This window comes from Salmo salar, chromosome 27, assembly GCF_965601325.2.
Source record: "Salmo salar chromosome 27, fSalSal1, whole genome shotgun sequence".
Classification (NCBI taxonomy): Eukaryota; Metazoa; Chordata; class Actinopteri; order Salmoniformes; family Salmonidae; genus Salmo; species Salmo salar.
In genome coordinates this window covers 21,277,658-21,301,594 of record NC_138317.1, presented here as the reverse complement: position 1 = coordinate 21,301,594, position 23,937 = coordinate 21,277,658, and the positions used below count along the sequence as shown (strand labels likewise).

Here is a 23,937-nt window from a genome sequence, read left to right as displayed (position 1 = left end):
ATGGTCCCCTACTACTTCATTCATTGCATGTCGGATTGAGTTGTGGCTGAACTGACTGAACTAACTTGACTTGGCTGGAATGAAAACAATGCATGGAAGTTAAGATAACTGCCAGGCAGTGTGCCCCAGCTTGTTAGTTGTGTAATCTTTGACTTCGATGAAAGGTGAAAGGTCAAGAGAGACTGCGGAGACGTGTGAAATGACTTCAAAATAATGGATTCGGACTAATAAAATGCTTTTCTGGTTGTTTTCAAATGAGTCAGGCTTGAATACTGCTGTGGATGATTTCCATCTAAACCGTAGGGTTAGATGTGTACCATTTTGCTAATGTCCAGGCCTGATATCATGCTTTTTAAATATGTTCCATCCATCCACTGGTAAATCGTGCATTGTGCCTTCATGAAACTAAACAAGTCATGTTAATCCTTTAACCAGGTTGCTTGAGTGTGAATGTGATGCCTTTTCTATTTCAGATTAATAACACTCTCTTTCTCTGTCAGTTCTGTTCTGTGTCTACTGCATGTCAGTACTTGTAAATGACTACTATTCATTCTGTTGTGTGTTTTGTTCCATAGCGGAACTCTCTCAGGCTGGCAGTGGTATCATCGTTGTTCCTGCCCCCACCAGGCGCTCTCCTCCCACTCCGCCCAAGAGGATGACCCCCGTCACCAAGCACCACTCTGGCGACCCGTCCCCTGAGCCAGAGACCTCGGGCCCCTCTGGTTCTGTCCCTGTCCCAGTCCCCATACCTACTGTCTCCGTACCCCCCAGCACAGACCGAGACGACACCAGGGACACCCTCAGGGCAGTAGGATTCCAACTACCCACCTCTGACCCTGCACCAGCACCCCGACCTCTGTCCCATATACCCACGTCCACTCCCAGTTCCCACCCCCACTTACCGCTCCCCAACCCTGCCTCCGCCCCCCTCCCGGACCCACTCCCCTTCCCTCAGAAGGACCCTCCCAGCCCCACCACAGAGCCGCCCAGCCACCCCCCAGCCTCAGTCCCAGCCATCCCCCTTCACATCCTGATCCAGCGGGCCCTGTGCTCCCCCAGCCCGGCTCAGGCTAACCCAGATGGGTCCCAGAGAGCCCACTCCATGCTGTTTGAGTCCCCCCCAGAGTTCCTCACTGAGCCTGGAGGCCGACGCTCCCTACCCGTCACCATAGAACCCCTCAGACTGTGAGTACACTACTTCATCATACTTCCATATTGTCACAGCATATCTATTACCACAGTACAAGCGGGAACAATATTTACGCTCAGCTGAAAATGTGACTCTGATCATTGCAATAGAAAAAGACATGTACAGTTGAAGTCGGAAGTGTACATACACCTTAGCCAAATACATTTAAACTCAGTTATTCATAATTCCTGATATTTAATCCTAGTAAAAATTCCCTGTCTGAGGTCAGTTAGGATCACCACTTTTATTTTCAGAATGTGAAATGTCAGAATAATAGTAGAGATTTATTTCAACTTTTATTTCTTTCATCGCATTCCCAGTGGGTCAGAATTTTACATACACTCAATTAGTATTTGGTAGCATTGCCTTTAAATTGTTTAACTTGGGTCAAACGTTTTGGGTCGCGTTCCACAAGCTTCCCACAATAGGTTGGGCGAATTTTGGCCCATTCCTCCTGACAGAGCTGGTGTAACTGAGTCAGGTTTGTAGGCCTCCTTGCTCGCACACGCCTTTTCAGTTCTGCCCACACATTTTCTATGGGATTGAGGTCAGGGCTTTGTGATGGCCACTCCAATACCTTGACTTTGTTGTCCTTAATCCATTTTGCCACAACTTTGGAAGTATGCTTGGGGTCATTGTCCATTTGGAAGACCCATTTACTACCAAGCTTTAACTTCCTGACTGATGTCTTGAGATGTTGCTTCAATATATCCACATAATTTTCCTTTCTCATGATGCCATCTATTTTGTGAAGTGCACCAGTCCCTCTTGCAGCAAAGCACCCCCACAACAAGATGCTGCCATCCCCCGTGCTTCACAGTTGGGATGATGTTCTTCGGCTTGCAAGCCTCCCCCTTTTTCCTCCAAACATAACAATGGTCATTATGGCCAAAGAGTTCTATTTTTGTTTCATCAGATCAGAGGACATTTCTCCAAAAAGTACGATCTTTGTCCCCATGTGCAGTTGCACACTGTAGTCTGGCTTTTTTATCGTGGTTTTGGAGCAGTGGCTTCTTCCTTGCTGATCGGCCTTTCAGGTTATGTCTATATAGGACTCGTTTTACTCTGGATATAGATACTTTTGTACCTGTTTCCTCCAGCATCTTCACAAGGTCCTTTGCTGTTGTTCTGGGATTGATTTGCACTTTTCGCACCAAAGTACGTTCATCTCTAGGAGACAGAACGCGTCTCCTTCCTGAGCGGTATGACGGCTGCGTGGTCCCATGGGGTTTATACTTGCATACTATTGTTTGTACAGATGAACGTGGTACCTTCAGGTGTTTGGAAATTGCTCCCAAGGATGAACCAGACTTGTCGAGGTCTACAATTTATTTTTCTGAAGTCTTAGCTTATTTCTTCTGAGTTTGAAGGTAGGCCTTGAAATACATCCACAGGTACACCTCCAACTGATTCAAATGATGTCAATTAGCCTATCAGAAACTTCTAAAGCCATTACGTAATTTTCTGGAATTTTCCAAGCTGTTTAAAGGCACAGTCAACTTAATGTATGTAAACTTCAGACCCACTGGAATTGTGATACAGTGAATTGTAAGTGAAATAATCTGTCTGTAAACAATTGTTGAAGAAATTACTTGTCATGCACAAAGTAGATGTCCTAACCAACTTGCCAAAACTATAGTTTGTTAACAAGAAGTTTGTGGTGGTTGAAAAACGAGTTTTAATGACTCCAACCTAAGTGTATGTAAACTTCCGACTTCAACTGTATATGCATACTTCATACCCACTTGATCACACTCTATTCAACAGTCAGATTCAATTGTTAACATTTCTCCCTCTCTCTCCAGACCTGAGGATGATGACTTTGACATTGAGGAGGAGTTGGAGAAGCTTCATCCCAGACGGATGCTGCCCCCCAGGCAGCCTGAGCTGGAGCCCAGGAGCAGGAGGGGTCTGGTGGTTGATCCCAGGGTCAGTGTAATCCCAGAGGGCCGGGGGCCCGGAGACAGCAGTGAGGAGGATGAGGAGACAGACTCTGACGGGCCCATCCTCTACAGAGATGACGATGAAGACGAGGACGATGATCCGCCAAGTAAGTAGATCTGAAGTCTGGTGATAATGTCACATGGATCTGGTGTTGATTTAGTGAGTAGATCTGAAGTCTGGTGATAATGTCACGTGGATCTGGTGTTGATTTAGTGAGTAGATCTGAAGTCTGGTGATAATGTCACATGGATCTGGTGTTGATTTAGTGAGTAGATCTGAAGTCTGGTGATAATGTCACGTGGATCTGGTGTTGATTTAGTGAGTAGATCTGAAGTCTGGTGATAATGTCACATGGATCTGGTGTTGATTTAGTGAGTAGATCTGAAGTCTGGTGATAATGTCACATGGATCTGGTGTTGATTTAGTGAGTAGATCTGAAGTCTGGTGATAATGTCACATGGATCTGGTGTTGATTTAGTGAGTCGATCTGAAGTCTGGTGATAATGTCACATGGATCTGGTGTTGATTTAGTGAGTAGATCTGAAGTCTGGTGATAATGTCACATGGATCTGGTGTTGATTTAGTGAGTAGATCTGAAGTCTGGTGATAATGTCACGTGGGTCTGGTGTTGATTTAGTGAGTAGATCTGAAGTCTGGTGATAATGTCACATGGATCTGGTGTTGATTTAGTGAGTAGATCTGAAGTCTGGTGATAATGTCACATGGATCTGGTGTTGATTTAGTGAGTAGATCTGAAGTCTGGTGATAATGTCACGTGGATCTGGTGTTGATTTAGTGAGTAGATCTGAAGTCTGGTGATAATGTCACGTGGGTCTGGTGTTGATTTAGTGAGTCGATCTGAAGTCTGGTGATAATGTCACATGGATCTGGTGTTGATTTAGTGAGTAGATCTGAAGTCTGGTGATAATGTCACGTGGGTCTGGTGTTGATTTAGTGAGTAGATCTGAAGTCTGGTGATAATGTCACATGGATCTGGTGTTGATTTAGTGAGTAGATCTGAAGTCTGGTGATAATGTCACGTGGATCTGGTGTTGATTTAGTGAGTAGATCTGAAGTCTGGTGATAATGTCACATGGATCTGGTGTTGATTTAGTGAGTAGATCTGAAGTCTGGTGATAATGTCACATGGATCTGGTGTTGATTTAGTGAGTAGATCTGAAGTCTGGTGATAATGTCACGTGGGTCTGGTGTTGATTTAGTGAGTAGATCTGAAGTCTGGTGATAATGTCACATGGATCTGGTGTTGATTTAGTGAGTAGATCTGAAGTCTGGTGATAATGTCACGTGGATCTGGTGTTGATTTAGTGAGTAGATCTGAAGTCTGGTGATAATGTCACGTGGGTCTGGTGTTGATTTAGTGAGTAGATCTGAAGTCTGGTGATAATGTCACGTGGGTCTGGTGTTGATTTAGTGAGTAGATCTGAAGTCTGGTGATAATGTCACATGGATCTGGTGTTGATTTAGTGAGTAGATCTGAAGTCTGGTGATAATGTCACGTGGGTCTGGTGTTGATTTCAATCTCAGAAGTCAAACTCAAAGTAAGTACAGTACTATCAAGGAAGGCCCTTTCGTTATTAGTAAAAACAGTATAAATAAGGGAAATTCCAAATCGGTTTTTCTATTTTCTTCCTTCATTGCATATATTTTACTACTTGCAGGTAAAGCTAACCCAAATGAGAAGTGTAATCTGAGAAGTTTACAATTTTCAAATGTGATGGAGAGCGAAGGTATTGTCCCATGTTACTGGAACTGTTTGTCTGCACCACCCAGGTGCCTTGGCCAGCCGTGTGACAAGGAAGGACACCTTGGCTTTGAAGCTGGAGAGACAGCAGGAGAGAGATGAGCGGGAGGGAGGACCGGTACAAGACGGAGTCGGCTTGCAGAGCAGGGAGCAGTGGGAGGCACTCAAGAACAAGATCGGTACCACGCTCAACAGGTAACTACATCTAGAGATCAGTGTGAATTGGGGAGGGTGATGTTCCACTACCCTAAACGTGTGTTGTGTGTTTCTCTAATCAGGAGGTTGAGTCAGAGACCCACAGCAGAGGAGTTGGAGCAGAGAAACATCCTTCCAGGTAACTCTCTTTCCCTCTTTCTCTGTCACTTTTATTTTTTGTCAATATCAACTTCATGCTTCATCTACACTCGCAGTTGCTTTAATGTCCTTCACCTCAAGATAGACAAGCATCTCTCTGGTTTTACTAGTAACCCAAAACGATCGATTACGATACATTAGTCTGTCTGCCCTATAGATGCCCCCTTGTGGTCTGTACGTGTACTTACATACAATAAAAGCGATGGCTTGATTCATGGTGCAATTTGACCATTGCACTTGTTTGTTCTTGAGTTTAGCATTGGCACCAAAACGGTAGTGCCAACACTTTTTAGAATTTGATATCATATTGTCCAAAAGGTATTTTCACTCATGTAGCCTGCAGGTAAAGTTTTTCACGTTTGTCTTCTGGTTATCTTAAGACTCTGAAAGCACTACTTAAAAGCGTTGTCCTTAGACAGCTCTGTAAAAGGACACCATAATATTCAGACTGCAGTGTATCTAAGACAATGCACTTCCTTGTCCCAGAGGGTAAAGACTGATTAAAACGACTCCCGTTACTCCTGTGCTGTGTAGACGCCAGGAGAAGCTCATGGCCTGGAGTGCTGGTCTAGGATCAGGTCCCCCCCTGACAATATAATAATATTCATTATGATCTAAAAAGGAAAAACAGATTCTAGATCAGCACTCCTATTCTGATAGGCTTAGTGAATATAGACCCTGGTCCAGTCTACTATTTTCTCTTTCTCTCTCTCTGACTAGAGGCATGTTATTGTTCTGTCTCTGATGGGATGGAATGTCTTGTCTTATTGTAGCCAGGAACGAAGCTGATATCAGGGCAGAGCGGAGCGAGATCAAACGCAGACTCACCAGAAAGGTTAGCCTTACTCACTCACTCACACACACACACCTAACACACACACAAACACTGCAGAATTGAAACACATTTAGATACAGTACACCAACGTGCATACACACACACCGGTAACAAAGCAATCGTACACAGATATACAAATAAAACACTGAAATGTAACTAACCAGAGTTTATCATTTTAGTTCGACAGTCACTCAGTGTGTTTTCTGTCTACCTCCTCCCAGCTGTCCCAGAGGCCCACCATAGCAGAGCTTCAGGCCAGGAAGATCCTGCGTTTCCATGAGTATGTAGAGTGTACCACGACTCAAGACTACGACCGCCGTGCAGACAAACCTTGGACCAAGCTCACTCCCTCCGACAAGGTGAGTCGCAGTTAAGCGACTAACCAAATACATTGTAGATTGTAAAAAATGGTAACAGTGCTCTTCAACTATAGTATAGAGTGAGAAATCTTTGTACCTTTATACTAGGAAGTCCTGAGGTTCTTTACTTAACCATTTCAGCAGGGTTTTGAATTCCAGACATACAGTTGAAGTCTGAAGTTTACGTAGACCTTAGCCAAATACATTTAAACTCAGTTTTTCACAATTCCTGACAATAAATCCTAGTAAAAATTCCCTGTCTTAGGTCAGTTAGGATCACCACTTCATTTTAAGAATGTGAAATATCAGAATAATAGAGTGATTTATTTCAGCTTTTATTTCTTTCATCACATTCCCAGTGGGTCAGAAGTTTACATACACTCAATTAGTATTTGGTAGCATTGCCTTTAAATTGTTTAACTTGGGTCAAACATATTGGGTCGCGTTCCACAAGCTTCCCACAATAAGTTGGGGGAATTTTGGCCTATTCCTCCTGACAGAGCTGGTGTTACTGAGTCAGGTTTGTAGGCATCCTTTCTCGCACACGCTTTTTCAGTTTTGCCCACACATTTTCTATAGGATTGAGGTCAGGGCTTTGTGATGGCCACTCCAATACCTTGACTTTGTTGTCCTTTAGCCATTTTGCCGCAACTTTGGAAGTATGCTTGGGGTCATTGTCCATTTGGAAGACCCACTTGCGACCAAGCTTTAACTTCCTGACTGATGTCTTGAGATGTTGCTTCAATATATCCACATAATTTTCCTTTCTCATGATGCCATCTATTTTGTGAAGTGCACCAGTCCCTCCTGCAGCAAAGCACCCTGACAACATGATGCTGCCACCCCCGTGCTTCACGGTTGGGATGGTGTTCTTTGGCTTGCAAGCATCCCCCTTTTTCCTCCAAACATAACGATGGTCATTATGGCCAAACAGTTCTATTTTTGTTTCATCAGACCAGAGGACATTTCTCCAAAAAGTACGATCTTTGTCCCCATGTGCAGTTGCAAACCTTAGTCTGGCTTTTTTATGGCGGTTTTGGAGCAGTGGCTTCTTCCTTGCTGAGCGGCCTTTCAGGTTATGTCTATATAGGACTTGTTTTACTGTGGATATAGATACTTTTTTACCCGTTTCCTCCACCATCTTCACAAGGTACTTTGCTGTTCTGGGATTGATTTTAACTTTTCCAAAGTACGTTCATCTCTAGGAGACAGAACGCGTCTCCTTCCTCAGCGGTATGACGGCTGTGTGGTCCCATGGTGTTTATACTTGCGTACTATTGTTTGTACAGATGAACGTGGTACTTCAGGCCGTTTGGAAATTGCTCCCAAGGATGAACCAGACTTGTGGAGGTCTACAATTTTTTTTCTGAGGTCTTGGCTGATTTATTTTGGTTTTCCTATGATGTCAAGCAAAGAGGCACTGAGTTTGAAGGTAGGCCTTGAAATACGTCCACAGGTACACCTCCAATTGACTCAAATGATGTCAATTAGCCTATCAGAAGCTTCTAAAGCCATGACATCATTTTATGGAATTTTCCAAGCTGTTTAAAGGCACAGTCAACTTAGTGTATGTAAACTTCTGACCCACTGGAATTGTGATACAGTGAATTATAAGTGAAATAATCTGTCTGTAAAACAATTGTTGGAAAAATTACTTGTGTCATGCACAAAGTAGATGTCCTATCTGACTTGCCAAACTATAGTTTGTTAAGAAGAAATATTTGGAGTGGTTGAAAAACGAGTATTAATAACTTCCGACTTCAACTGTATACTGTGTCAAACTAAAATCCCAAGAATGCAGTATAACCACTGCTTAATGGCTTTGCTGAGTTGTCCCCAGAGTATTACCTGGACCAGTTAAGCTAGGAGAAGAGGTTGAAACATAAATTATTGCATACTTTCTGCTATTGAGGTTCAAAATCCCTGAGGAAAAAAATAATTTGACCTTTTCTTAGATTAAAACTGAGATCTTAAAACATTTGCTGTTTAGTTTTTTTAATTTGCAGGACTTTTATTGACAAGTTAATATCTTAAGAGGTTGATATTTATGAGTTTTGAGGTTCCAGGATTTGGATATGAGGCAGTGTGCTGTCGCAAATACGTCTGACAGCTGGAGAGAACAACATACTCTTTGGCTCCATTTTCATTTTATTCATATCCAAGAAAGATGGAATTCTGAACTGTAGGCACTGATCATTTGATCTGTTTCTGTACTGTACATTATTAACGAGTAGACCTGCTCTTAACGAGTAGACCTGCTGCCTGTACAGTGCATCACATAACACCTGACTCAATCTTTGCTCTCTATTCTATTCAATCTAGGCTGCCATCCGCAAGGAACTGAACGAGTTCAAGAGCTCTGAGATGGAGGTTCACGAAGAGAGCAGGATCTACACCAGGTTAGAGTCCTATCCAATACCAATATTTTATTTTATTTACCTATACCCTGACTGGGACCCCAAACGAACCAAGGTTTCTCTAAAACTCGAACTCTGGTTGAAATTTTGCAAGTTGAAAGCCTAGATCTTCTTAGCCAGTGCACATTATGACTTTCCTCTGTCCCCACTCCTCAGATTCCATCGGCCTTAGCTGTTCTCCCTGGCCCGGCTGCAGAACAAGCACTTAAATGCAATACTGAGCCGGGGGGTTGCAGGACTGCAATACGGTGCACACAGACCCCTGGTGACTGCAATTTCCACAGCCCCCTATCCTGGCACAAGCCTGTTCCTCTCCTGTAAGGAACACTATTGATGGCTACATCTGAAACCATGGACTAGAGGTAAAGCCTGTCTAACCATGGACTAGAGGTATAGCCTGTCTAACCATGGACTAGAGGTATAGCCTGTCTAACCATGGACTAGAGGTATAGCCTGTCTAACCATGGACTAGAGGTATAGCCTGTCTAACCATGGACTAGAGGTATAGCCTGTCTAACCATGGACTAGAGGTATAGCCTGTCTAACCATGGACTATGGATATGGCCCCTCAGTCCATCCAGTCATTGTTAAAACAAGGGACTATGGATGTGGCCCCTCAGTCTATCCAGTCATTGTTAAAACCACAGACTAGAAGTGTGGCCGATAGATAAACGACTTGCATCTAAAACCATGGACTAGGGATTTGGCCTCTTGGCCAAACCACTTACTGTTAAAACCATGGACTAGAGGTGACCTCCATCGGTCCAACCCCTTGCATATGAATCCATGGGACTACTGGTACTACTGTACTCCAGCGTTGATCTGCCTGACCAGACAACCCACAGGGAGAGCTGGAGAAGAACTAGCTGGACGAGGTGTAGTGGTTTAGGCCTATTTCAGCTGCCATTTTGTAGGTTCCCTGTGCCAACACTGACTATCAGAATAGGAAGGACAAGAGGAACAGACGGCGATTGTGACAAAGGATGTCCTGTTTTGTTCCTCACATCCATTCTCTGTCGTTCCCTAAAGCGAGAATGTTCCCAAGAGGCCTTTACTGTACCTGGTTTTTAGAGTTCCTTCAACACTTTGCCCTATTTTTATTTGAGAACAGAAAATAATTGAATACGTATTGATTGTTGATCATGACGATGGTCAACATTAGTACACGGTAGTATTAATGATTTAATGTTCAACTAAATGTGATGCAGAACTTTGTTAGACTACATGACGCTGGTGAACCCCTCCAACGTGTGTTTATGGGTACCCAATGGTACCAACCTTATCTCTAATGGGACAACACATGGAGTGGTACGGAAACTGTACGGAGTAAATGTGAAATCGCTATAGCTAGCCTACATGTCGGTGATGGGTTTAGTTGTCCAACCACAAGACATTAGTTAAATTGAAACTCAAATGTGGTGTCTGCTAGTCAGCTATCTAGCTGTGTTACATAGACCTTATTCAGCGTCGCACCATTTTCCCCATACACAATGATGTGCATTTTAACTGTGTTCTGTTGATTATCTAAGTGATTTTGTGACAGCCCATAATATAAGCTGACTAATCGTTTGTTCAGCGTAGTAATAAGGAACCATATTGTTAATGGACATTTAAAGTAAAACAAATAAGGAAGTTGTACAATTTGAAACGTTAGAACTAATATAATTTAAGACAAAACCTAAAGCTTACATACACTATAATTATTTAACGGTTAGTGTTGAAAGACTGCGGCAGGAACATGGATATATTTTTACTTCACAAATTGTTTTATGTTACTTTGTGTATGTAGGCCATTGGTTGGCCTCAGCTGTATAGACTTATCCTGTAGATTGATTTAATTGACTTTATATTATGTCTTCCTAATGTTAACACAAAATTGTTTTTAAATGTAATTAAAGAGTTACAACAGTGCTATTTTCTAATAATGTTACAGAAATTGGTACCGAAAGAGGGTTCCCTTATTTTACAGATGTTTTGTTTTTTATAAAGATATCTTTAAAATGATTTGCAAAGCTACTGTATAAATGAATGGTCAACTCGCACTCAAATTAAAATAAATGGTTTACCATCCTAAAGAATGTTGTCAACTTGTCATTATCCCAACACTTGCCTTTTGAAAAACACTCCAGGTGAGGGCAGTATTATACTGTACAAACTCTTGTTTGGCTGCATCTTCAAACTGTTCTGGGTGGAAATCTCAGGGAAATGTTGTGTGTTTTGGGTCAACAATAGTCAAACTGTTATGAATCTTCACTATCATCATACATGCAGATGAAACGTGTAGCTTAACTCTGGCAATAGAGTATTCTTGTATTCTTCAACTGTTGATACATGGGATAAACAGCCTTCCTTGATCAGACATGTTATATCATACTGCACATCAAACCCCAAGTTAAATCGGGTCCTGTTTGCTCCTCTCTTTACAGCCTTTGAAATGCTAATTATCAAGCCACGTAATAGAGACACGTTCATTGTGCCCACTCGACCTCATGTTAGTTCTTCTAAGCCAATTAGCTGTAGAATATTGTTATGCAAGTTATTTAGCAAAGTGAATATCTAATACTCTTCTACTCTTTCTTTATTGCCTTTCATCTTTGCTGATGTATTCTGTTTTTATTGTTCCATTTCTTTTCTTTCATTGAGTCCTTGGACTATCAATTGTGGACAATGTGTTCCACCCACAATAGCCATCAGTGGGTCCTCTCCTTACTGATACCAACGTCATTCAGAACAGCTGCACCATCGAGATCATCTTGACTGGCTGCATCACTGCTTGCTATGGCAAATACACCGCCCTCGATCGCAAAGCTCAACAGAGGGTGGTGCGGATGGCACAGTACAGCACTGGGTCCGAGCTCCCTGCCATCCAGGACCTCTATATCAGCCGGTGTGTCAGAGGAAGGCCTGGAAAATTACTTCAGCCACTCAAGCCGTAGACTGTTCACTCTGCTACCATCCGGCAAACGGTACTGGAGCATCTGCTCTTGGACCGGTTCTACCCCCAAGCCATGAGACTGCTAAATACTCCGGGTATACATTTAGTGAACTATCTTGCATGGACTCTATGCCCACTTTAAACGGGTTGGCTGACAATGTCACAAATTATGCGTGCACATCAGGTCTGTGGTGTTATGATTCGGAATGGTCAGATAGTTGGCAACATTGGCAAGAAGCTGCCATGTGGGGAATCGTAGTTGGCTCGTAATCTTGTTACTGTGATACCATGTCTTGTTTTGACTCTTGTCATGTCTATGCTAATATGACAAAAATTTGCTAGCTAACCAACAACTGACTATGTACAGTATGAGAGACGAGTGCTCATTGTGCAAATGTAATTGTTTTCAATAAACATTTGGAAACTAAATATAGTTTACATGTTGTCAACAATCTAAGCCAACCCCATAGTTGTGCATTAATCGGATTTGTTGCAACCAATAAAAATGTAATTCTTTGGCCTGAATGAAAAGCGCTGTCTGGAGAACCAGGCACAGCTCTTCACCCATCGAACACCATCCCTACTGTCAAGCATGGTTGTGGCAACATCATGCTATGTTGAGGCCTTGAATGGAGCCAAATGAATGCAGCCAAATACAGGGAAATCCTTGAACCTAGCTGAAATCCTTGAACCTACCTAGATTTACGTTCCAACAGGACAATGACCTCAAGCATACAGCCAAAGCAACACTGGAATGGCTTCAGAACAAGAATGTGAAAGTCCTTGTGTGGGCCAGCCAAAGCCCAGACTTGAATTTCATTTAAAATATTTGGAAAGACTTGAAGATTAATGTTCACTGTTGCTCCCCATCTAACTTAACAAAGCTTGATAAACTCTGCAGGGAGGAATGGGAGAAAATCCCCAAATCCAGATGTGCAAAGCTGATACAGACACCCAAGGAGACTCAAAGCTCAAAGGTGGTGCTTCAAACTATTCCTGTAGTTAATTTTCAATAAATGAATGTGCAAAAATGTAAAAGAAAAATATATATATATAAAAAAAACTTTCATTTTGTCATTATGGGATATTGTGTGTAGATGTAACAAATATATTTTATATATTTTGAATTCAGGCTGTAACAACAAAATGTGGAAAAAAGCCAGGGATATGAATACTATCTGAAGGCACCGTGTACACACACACACACACACACACACACACACACACACACACACACACACACTACACTGACACTCACAACCCCCCCCCCCCCCCCCCCCCGCACACGCATGCTGACAATACACGTTCACATTCATCATATACTGCTCCTATTCTGTACTTTTTTATTCTTATCTATCCTATTGCCTAGTAAATTTACCCTCCCTTTATGCACATGCACGGAGGATATACTGCTTTCTCGGGAACGGGCCCAAATCCTTGTCATTTGCGTGAAGAAAAGACGGAGAAAAAGGGGGCGGAGGTCTGGCTGCCTTCTGAGAATTTGTAGGCGAGTGAGTAAACCTCCACTACCATCCGTTCTATTGGCCAATGTGCAATCACTGGAAAATAAAATGGATGATAGACGATCAAGGCTATCCTTCCAACGGGACATTAAAACTATCTTATGTTTCACCGAGTCTAGGCTGATCGACGACACGGAAAATATAGAGCTGACGGGATTTTCCATGCATCGGCAGGACAGTGAGCTACGTCTGGTAAGATGAGTGGTGGGGGTGTGTCTATTTGTCAATAACAGCTGGTGGCGATGTCTAATATTAAAGATGTCTCGAGGTATTGCTCACCTCAGGTCGAGTACCTTATGATAAGCTGTAGACCACACTATCTACCAGGAGAGTTTATCTATATTATTTGTAACCGTCTATTTACCACTACAAACTGATGCTGGCGCTAAGACCGCACACAACCAGCTGTATAAGGCCATAAGAAAATGTTCATCCAGAAGTGGTGCTCCTAGTGGCCGAGGACTTTAATGCAGGCAAACTGAAATCCGTTTCACCTAATTTCTACCAGCATGTCACATGTGCAACCAGAGGAAAAAAAAACTCTAGACCACCTTTACTCCACACACAGAGACGCTTACAAAGCTCTCCCTCGCCCTCTATTTGGAAAGTCTGACCATAATTCTATCCTCCTGATTCCTGCTTACAAGCAAAAACTACATCTGGAAGTACTAGTGACTCGCTCAATACGGAAGTGGTCAGATGACACGGATGCTACGCTACAGGAATGTTTTGCTTGCACAGACTGGAATATGTTCTGGGATTAATCCAATGGCATTGGAGTGTACCACCTCAGTCATCAGCTTCACAGTGACCGTACATACATATCCCAACCATAAGCCATGGATTACAGGCAACATCGGCAACGAGCTAAAGGCTAGAGCTGCCGCTTTCAAGGAGTGGGACACTAATCAGGATACTTATAAGAAATCCCACTACGCCCTCAGGCAAACCATCAAACAGGTAAAGCGTTAATACAGGACTAAGATTGAATCCTACTACACAGGCTCTGACACTCGTCAGATGTGGCAGGGCTTGAAAACTATTACGGACTACAAAGGGAAACCCAACCGTGAGCTGCCCAGTGACGCGAGCCTACCAAATGAGCTAAAGGCCTTTTATGCTCGCTTCGAGGCAAGCAACACTGAAGCATGCATGAGAGCACCAGCTGTTCCCAGACGACTGTGTGATATCGCTCTCGGTAGCGGATTTGAGGAAGACCTTTAAACAGGTCAACATTCACAAAGCCGCAGGGCCAGACAGATTACCAGGACGTGTACTCAAAGCATGCGTGGACCAACTGGCAGGTGTCTTTTCAACCTCTCCCTGACCGAGTCTGTAATACCTACATGTTTCAAGCAGACCACCATAGTCCCTGTGCCCAAGGAAGTGAAGGTAACCTACCTAAATTATTACCGCCACGCAGCACACACGTCTGTAGCCATGAAGTTCTTTGAAAGACTGGTCATGGCTCACGTCAACAGCATCATCCCGGATACCCTAGACCCACTCCAATTTTGCATACCAGATCCACAGATGACGCAATCTCAATCGCACTCCACATTGCCCTTTCCCACTTGGACAAAAGGAACACCCATGTGAGAATGCTGTTCATTGACTACAACTCAGCGTTCAACACCATAGTGCCCACAAAGCTAATCACTAAGCTAAGGACCCTGGGACTAAACACCTCCCTCTGCAGCTGAATCCTGGTCTTCCTGACGGGCCGCCCCCAGGTTGTAAGGGTAGACAACAACACGTCCTCAACACTGAGGCCCCTCAGGGGTGTGTGGTTAGTCCCCTCCTGTACTCCCTGTTCACCCACGACTGTGTGGCAAAACACGACTCCAACACCATCATTAAGTTTGCTGACGACACAACAGTGGTAGGCCTGATTACCAAAAATGATGAGAGTTCAGAGACCTGGCAATGTGGTGCCAGGACAACAACCTCTCCCTCAATGTGAGCAAGACAAAGGAGCTGATTGTGCACTACAGGAAAAGGCGGGCGGAACAGGCCCCCATTAACATTGACGGGGCTGTAGTGGAACGGGTCGAGAGTTTCAAGTTCCTTGGTGTCCGCATCACCAACGAACTATCATGGTCCAAGCATACCAAGACAGTCGTAAAAAGGGCACGACAAAACCTTTTCCCCCTCAGGAGACTGAAAAGATTTGGCATGGGTCCCCAGATCCTCAAAAAGTTCTACAGCTGCACCTTTGAGAGCATCCTGACAGGTATGGCAACTGTAAGGCATCTGACTGTAAGGCGCTACAGAGGGTAGTGCGTACAGCCCAGTACATCACTGGGGCCAAGCTTCCTGTCATCCAGGACCTACTGTATATACTAGGCAGTGTCAGAGGAAAGACTCAAAATTTGCCAAAGATTACAGTCACCCAAGTCATTGACTGTTCTCTGCTATCACATGGCAAGCGGTACCGGAGTGCCAAGTCTAGGACCAAAAGGCTCCTTAACCCTTCTGCCCCCAAGCCATAAGACTTCTGAACAATTCATCAAATGGCCTCCCAGACTACTTACATTGTTGCCTTACAACCTGGAATTAAAATTGTATTTTTGGGGGGTTTATATCATTTGATTTACACAACACTTTGAAGATGCAAAATATTTTTGTTTGTTTATCAAGCAAGAAATAAGACAAAGAACTTGAGCGTGCATAACTATTCACCCCCCCCCCAAAGTCAATACTTTGTAGAGCCACCTTTTGCAGCAATTACAGCTGCAAGTCTCTTGGACAGATCAATCTCCGCTGTGGAGTTTTGCAGCTCCTTCAGGGTTATCTCTGGTCTCTTTGTTGCCTCTCTGAGTAATGCCCTCCTTGCCTGGTCTGTGAGTTTTGGTGGGCAGCCCTCTCTTGGCAGGTTTGTTACGGTGCCATATTCTTTCCATTTTTTCTTTCCATTTTTTAATAATGGATTTAATGGTGCTCTGTGGGATGTTCAAAGTTTCGGATATCTTTTTATAACGCAACCCTGATATGTACTTCTCCACAACTTTGTCCTTGACCTGTTTGGAGAGCTCCTTGGTCTTCATAGTGCTGCTTGCTTGGTAGTGCCCCTTGCTTAGTGGTGTTGCAGACTCTGGGGCCTTTCAGAACAGGTGACTATATACTGAGATCATGTGACACTTAAATAAAGTCCACCTGTGTGCAATCGAACTAATTATGTGACTTCTGAAGGTAATTGGTTGCACCAGATCTTATTTAGGGACTTCATAGCAAAGGGGGTGAATACATATGCACGCACCACTTTCCCTTTTTTAATTTATTTTACAATTTTTTGAAACAAGTAATTTTTTTCATTTCACTTCACCAATCTGGTCTATTTTATGTATGTCTATTACATGAAATCCAAATAAAAATGTATTTAAATTGCAGGTTGTAATGCAATAAAATAGGAAAAACACCAAGGGGGTAAATACTTTTGCAAGGCACTGTATGTAATAACTACTTTGACAATTTGGGACTCTGCCAGTGACTCCCCTCACTGGTGTATAAAATAGAGAGTAGAGTACTTATCTGGGGAGATGCAACACAGTACGATTTTGGCTCGCTCTTCATCAGTAACCTACATTGATCTCCAATCTACATTATAAATAAGATAGAAGTCTATATGCCCATGTAGTTTTTTATTTGAAGTCAAAGCATTTAGCCAATGGGGCTCCCTGGTTCTGCCTTATTCGAGTTGCCATTGGCAACAATATGGTCCTGTTGAAAAAATGTTTCATGGTGTTTCTTCTGAAGCAGTTGATCAAAATCCTGTTAGCCCTTTCAAACACTGAAACATTTAAAAAAAAAGATTTAATGTACCTTCTCAGCTCTTGGAATTGGTGGACCTTTCCAAGCTCCTAAAACAGTAAGCCTGATCTACTATAAGATTTCCTTCTGGGTTGTGAGGTTGACATTTTAACATCAATCCCTACTATAACACTGACCCTACCTTTTCCTATTCAGTGGACTGACGGATGCAGGGATCTCTCTCTACCATGTAATCGTTGTTGTCATGTAGACTACCTTAGGCTTAGTTTCCCGTGACAGATGTGAGACTACCTCAGCATTGACTTCCTCTTCCTGTGGTTGACAGGCACATGGAATATTGTGTTGTCCGATATGTAAACGGAAGGTTGTGGAATGTAATGACAGTCATTTTACTGAGCTGAATGTCAACTGGCAATTTGCCGCTACTTACTTGATCACAAAACACACACTTATCTACCCATCTATCTATTTATGTCTATGTATTTGTTCACTTTAGTAAATTCTACTGTACAGGACATTATTGATCATGGCTATGAATTTGGTGTCATTTTGCTCCAACATATACAGTACCAGTCAAAAGTTTGGACATATTCAAGTTTCTTTTTGTTATTTTTACTATTTTCTACATTGTAGAATAATAGTGAAGACATCAGAACTATGAAATAACACATATGGAATCATGTAGTAACCAAAAAAGTGTAAAACATCTAAATATATTTTAGATTTTAGATTCTTCAAAGTAGCCACCCTTTTCCTTGATGACAGCTTTGCACATTCTTCGCATTCTCTCAACCAGCTTCACCTGGAATGCTTTTCTAACAGTCTTGAAGGAGTTCCCACATATGCTGAGAACTTGTTGGCTGTCTTCTCTTTCACTCTGCGGTCCAACTCATCCCAAACCATCTCAATTGGGTTGAGGTCGGGTGATTGTGGAGGCCAAGTCATCTGATGCAGCACTCCATCACACTCCTTCTTGGTCAAATTGCCTGGAGGTGTGTTGGCATTGTCCTGTTGAAAAACAAATCCCGCTAAGCGCAAACCAGATGGGATGGCGTATCGCTGCAGAATGCTGTGATAGCTATACTGGTTAAGCGTGCCTTGAATTCTAAATAAATCACTGACAGTGTCACCAGCAAAGCACCATCACACCACCTCCTCTATGCTTCACGGTGGGAACTACACATGCAGAGATCATAAGTTCACCTACTATGCGTCTCACAAAGACACGGCGATTGGAACCAAAAATCAGAAATTTGGACTCATCAGACTAAAGGACAGATTTCCACCGGTCTAATGTCCATTGCTTGTGTTTCTTGGCCCAAGCAAGTCTCCTCTTCTTATTGGTGTCCTTAAGTAGTGGTTTCGTTGAAGCAATTCGACCATGAAGGCCTGATTCATGCAGTCTCCTCTGAACAGTGTATATTGAGATGTGTCTGTTTCTTGAACTCTGTGAAGCATTTATTTGGGCTGCAATTTCTGAGGCTGGTAACAAATGAACTTGTCCTCTGCAGCAGAGGTAACTCTGGGTCTTCCTTTCCTGTGGCGGTCCTCATTATTTTTTTATCTAACTAGGCAAGTCAGTTAAGAACAAATGGCTAGGAACAGTGGGTTAACTGCCTGTTCAGGGGCAGAACGACAGATTTGTACCTTGTCAGCTCGGGGATTTGAACTTGCAACCTTTTGGTTACTAGTCCAACGCTCTAACCACTAGGCTACTCTGCTGCCTCATGAGAGCAGTCTCATCATAGCGCTTGATGGTTTTTGCGACTGCACTTGAAAAAACGTTCAAAGTTATTGACTGACCTTGATGTCTGACCTTGATGTCTTAAGGTAATGATGGACTGTCGTTTCTCTTTGCTTATGATACCATATGTGTTATTTCATAGTGTTGATGTCTTCATTATTATTCTACAATGTTGAAATAAAGAAAAACCCTTTAAAGAGTAGTTGTGTCCAAACTTTTGACTAGTACTGTACATCATTGGACACGACCAGGAAGTATGCATTAGGAACGTGTTGCTTTCCTATCGTATTAAAACCACACAATCTCCCTCCCCTCATTTAGTATCTGATGAAAGGTCTTTGGAGATCCACCATGTTTTGATTAAGAAAATAAATAACAAGCCTTTAGGGGAATATAGTATTGTAGCTTTCGATATGTTCCCACTGTATTATAGCAGCTTTGTGGTGACAGCCCAATGTTTCTCCTTCTGCAGCCTCTGTCCCTTCATCCCTCTCTACCCCTCTCTTTCTCCCCCTGCCGATATCTCTCTTCTTTCCTCTCTTTCCCATCTCTTTACTCCTTCTCTCCCTCTCTCTGCGCAGTTCTCATTCCTGTATAATAGTATTTTCTCCATCTCATGGCTCTTAAGTGTAAGTGTATAGATAGAGGATGGAGTCTGCTTGATGCACTTTACTTTGCAGGGGTTTTACCCAGGGAGATTTCAGAAGCCACATGAAGCTGTGGCGAATGGACCTCTCTCCCACCATGGAGACAGGGAGTAGAGTGCCTAAAATGTGCGATGGATCTGGGCTTGTGGGACTCTGAGATGGGAGATGCCTACGGGCTTCCTTCCCTTGAAACAGGGCTATAGGTTTTCAAAACAGCTCTTGTAAACTCAGCAAAAAAGACATGTCCTCTCACTGTCAACTGCGTTTATTTTCAGCAAACTTAACATGTGTAAATATTTGTATGAACATAAGATTCAACAACTGAGACAAACTGAACAAGTTCCACAGACATGTGATGAACAGAAATGGAATAATGTGTCCCTGAACAAAGGGGGGGGTCAAAATCAAAAGTAACAGTCAGTATTGGTGTGGCTACCAGCTGCATTAAGCACTGCATTGCATCTTTTCCTCATGGGCTGCACCAGATTTGCCAGTTCTTGCTGTGAGATGTTACCCCACTCTTCCTCCATGGCACCTGCAAGTTCCCGGATATTTCTGGGGGGAATGGCCCTAGTCCTCACCCTCCAATCCAACAGGTCCCAGACGTGCTCAATGGGATTGAGATCCGGGCTCTTGCCCTCCCCTGCCATGGCAGAACGCTGACATTCCTGTCTTGCAGGAAATCACGCACAGAATGAGAAGTATGGCTGGTGGCATTGTCATGCTGGAGGGTCATGTCAGGATGAGCCTGCAGGAAGGGTACCACATGAGGGAGGAGGACGTCTTCCCTGTAACGCACAGCGTTGAGATTGCCTGCAATAACAAGCTCAGTCCGATGATGCTGTGACACACCACCCCAGACCATGACGGACCCTCCACCTCCAAATCATTCCCACTCCAGAGTACAGGCCTCGGTGTAATGCTCATTCCTTAGACGATAAATGCGAATCCGATCATCACCCCTGGTGAGACAAAACCCCTACTCATCAGTGAAGATCACTTTTTGCCAGTCCTGTCTGGTCCAGCAACGGTGGGTTTGTGCCCATTGGCGACGTTGTTGCCGGTGATGTCTGGTGAGGACCTGCCTTACAACAGGCCTACAAGCCCTCAGTCCAGCCTCTCTCAGCCTATTGCGGACAATCTGAGCACTGATGGAGGGATTGTGCATTCGTGGTGTAACTCGGGCAGTTGTTGCCATCCTGTACCTGTCCCGCAGGTGTGATGTTCGGATGTACCGATCCTGTGCAGGTGTTGTTACACGTGGTCTGCCACTGCGAGGATGATCAGCTGTCCATCCTTTCGCGCTGTAGCGCTGTCTAAGGCATCTCACAGTACGGACATTGCAATTTATTGCCCTGGCCACATTTGCTGTCTTCATGCCTCCTTGCAGCATGCCTAAGGCATATTCATGCAGATGAGCAGGGACCCAGGGCATCTTTCTTAGTGTTTTTCAGAGTCAGTAGAAAGGCCTCTTTAGTGTCCTAAGTTGTCATAACTGTGAACTTAATTGCCTCCCATCTTTAAGCTGTTGGTGTCTTGCCAACCGTTCCACAGGTGCATGTTCCTGAATTGTTTATCGGATTATTCGAACAAGCATGGGAAACCGTGTTTAAACCCTTTACAATGAAGATCTGTGAAGTTGTTTGGATTTTTACGAATTATCTTTGAAAGACAGGGTCCTGAAAAAGGGATGTTTCTTTTTTTGCTGAGTTTGTCTGCTTATAGAAACTAATGTAGTTGAGAAGTTTCATCTCTTGCAGCTGGGTTACAGGTGTACAACACCACCACCCCTCTGTCCATTCATAGGTGTCCAAACCAAATGTATTGTTTCAATTCTAGGTATCATATTTATTTTCATGCAGAGGCTCAGGCAACTACCAAGAGTGATGAATACAGTGTATTCTGACCCCTTGACTTTTTCCACATAAATTAGTTTTCTTCCCTCATCAATCTACACACAATACCCCATAATAACAAAGCAGGGATTATAGCCTCGAGTCTTCTTGAGTATGACGCTACAAGCTTGGCACACCTGTATTTGGGGAGTTAATCCCATTATTTTCAGCAGATTCTCTCAAATTCTGTCAGATTGGATGGGGATCATCTCTGCACAGCTATTTTCATGTCTCTCCAGAGATGTTCGATCAGGTTCAAGTCCGGTCTCTGGCTGGGCTACTCAAGGACATTCAGAGACTTATCCCGAAGCCCCTCCTAGTTTGTCTTGGTTGTGTGCTTAGGGTCGTTGTCCTGTTGGAAGGTGAACCTTCGCCCCAGGCTGAGGTCCTGAGCGCTCTGGAGCAGGTTTTCATCAAGGATCTCTCTGTACTCTGCTTCGTTCATCTTTCCCTCAATCCTGACTAGTCTCCCAGTCCCTGCCTCTGAAAAACATCCCCAAAGCATGATTCTGCCACCACCAAGCTTCACCGACGGGATGGTGCCAGGTTTCCTCCAAACGTGACGCTTGGCATTTAGGCCAAAGAGTTCAATCTTGGTTTCATCAGACCAGAGAATCTTATTTCTCATTGTCTGAGAGTCTTTAGGTGCCTTCTGGCAAACTCCAAGAGGGCTGTCGTGTGCCTTTTACTGAGGAGTGGCTTCCGTCTGACCACTCTACCATAAAGACCTGATTGAAGACCACAATCCTGTCTCGGAGCTCTACGGACAATTCCTTCGACCTCATGGCTTGGTTTTTGCGCTGACGCACTGTGGGACTTTATATTTATCACAGGTGGACTCCAGTCAAGTTCTAGAAACATCTCAATGATGATCAATGGAAACAGGATGCACCTGAGCTCAATTTCAAGTCTCATAGCAAAGGGTCTGAATAAAAAAAAAAATGCATGAAATGAAAATGAAATGTATGTATTCACTACTGTAAGTCGCTCTGGATAAGAGCTCTGGATAAGAGCGTCAGCTAAATGACAAATGTAAATGTACTTATGTAAATACGGTATTTCAGATTTTATTTTTAATACATTTTCAAAAATTGCTTTGCCATTATGGGGTACTGTATGATGATTGATGAGGGAAAAAAGTAATGTAATCAATTTTAGAATAACGCTAACGTAACAAAATGTGGAAAAAGCCAAGGGGTCTGAATACTTTCCGAATGCACTGTGTATAGGAGGCAACAGTTCTATCTTCATCTAATAAATGTTTAATATTTTTAGATACAACCATAGTGTAAGACTGTGATGTCCAAGTATCCAGGTCAGCCTTGCCCTCAACACACACACACAAAGCCATGAGAAGCCATGAGAACACTGACAGCAGAGTGTGGAGAAAATACACTGAGTTAACACCATTCTAATATTGAGTTACCCCGTTCAAGGGCACTTAAATCTTTTGTCTTGCCCATTCACCCTCTGAATGGCACTCATACAGTTGAAATCGGAAGTTAACATACACTTAGAGTATTTAAAACTCGTTTTTCAACAACTCCACAAATTTATTGTTAACAAACTATAGTTTTGGCAAGTCGGTTAGGACATATACTTTGTGCATGACACAAGTCATTTTTCCAACAATTGTTAACAGACATGTTATCTCACTTATAATTCACTGTATCACAATTCCAGTGGGTCAGAAGTTTACATACACTAAGTTGACTGTGCCTTTAAACAGCTTGGAAAATTCCATAAAATGTCATGGCTTTAGAAGCTTCTGATAGGCTAATTGACATCATTTGAATCAATTGGAGGTGTACCTGTGGATGTATTTCAAGGCCTACCTTCAAACTCAGTGCCTCTTTGCTTGACATCATGGGAAAATCAAAATAAATCAGCCAAGATCTCAGAAAACAATTGTAGACCTCCACAAGTCTGGTTCATCCTTGGGAGCAATTTCCAAAAGCCTGAAGGTACCACGTTCATATGTAAAAACAATAGTATGCAAGTACAAACACCACGGGACCACGTAGCCATCAGACCGCTGAGGAAGGAGACGCGTTCTGTCTCCTAGAGATGAATGTACTTTGGTGTGAAAAGTGCAAATCAATCCCAGAACAACAGCAAATTACCTTGTGAAGATGCTGGAGGAAACTGGTACAAAATTATCTATATCCACAGTAAAACGAGTCCTATATCGACATAACCTGAAAGGCAACTCAGCAAGGAAGAAGCCACTGCTCCAAAACCGCCATAAAAAGCCAGACTAAGGGTTGCACATGGGGACAAAGATCGTACTTTTTGGAGAAATGTCCTCTGGTCTGATGAAACAAAAATAGAACTGTTTGGCCATAATGACAATCGTTATGTACAGTGGGGGAAAAAAGTATTTGATCCTCTGCTGATTTTGTACGTTTGCCCACTTACAGAGAAATTATCAGTCTATAATTTTAATAGTAGGTCTATTTGAACAGTGAGAGATAGAATAACAACAAAAAAATCCATAAAAACGCTATAAAATGATTGGCATTTTGATGAGGGAAATAAGTATTTGACCCCTCTGCAAAACAT

General features: G+C 43.1%; 1 protein-coding gene across 16 annotated transcripts in view; it reads left to right on the top strand.

The window, feature by feature from the left end:
* LOC106588626 (phosphatase and actin regulator 4B) overlaps positions 1 to 10,938 on the top strand; it is a 59,229-nt gene extending 48,291 nt beyond the window's left edge. For all 16 annotated transcript variants that reach the window (XM_082970096.1, XM_082970092.1, XM_082970097.1 and 13 more), the window contains 8 exons: positions 576 to 1,185; positions 2,995 to 3,239; positions 4,925 to 5,090; positions 5,174 to 5,229; positions 6,023 to 6,084; positions 6,306 to 6,443; positions 8,766 to 8,842; positions 9,017 to 10,938. In XM_082970096.1, coding sequence (XP_082826222.1) covers positions 576 to 1,185; positions 2,995 to 3,239; positions 4,925 to 5,090; positions 5,174 to 5,229; positions 6,023 to 6,084; positions 6,306 to 6,443; positions 8,766 to 8,842; positions 9,017 to 9,032 — 1,370 coding nt within the window. In that variant the 3' untranslated portion in view covers positions 9,033 to 10,938. The remainder of the gene's footprint in view (positions 1 to 575; positions 1,186 to 2,994; positions 3,240 to 4,924; positions 5,091 to 5,173; positions 5,230 to 6,022; positions 6,085 to 6,305; positions 6,444 to 8,765; positions 8,843 to 9,016) is intronic.
* Positions 10,939 to 23,937: the final 12,999 nt, after the last annotated feature.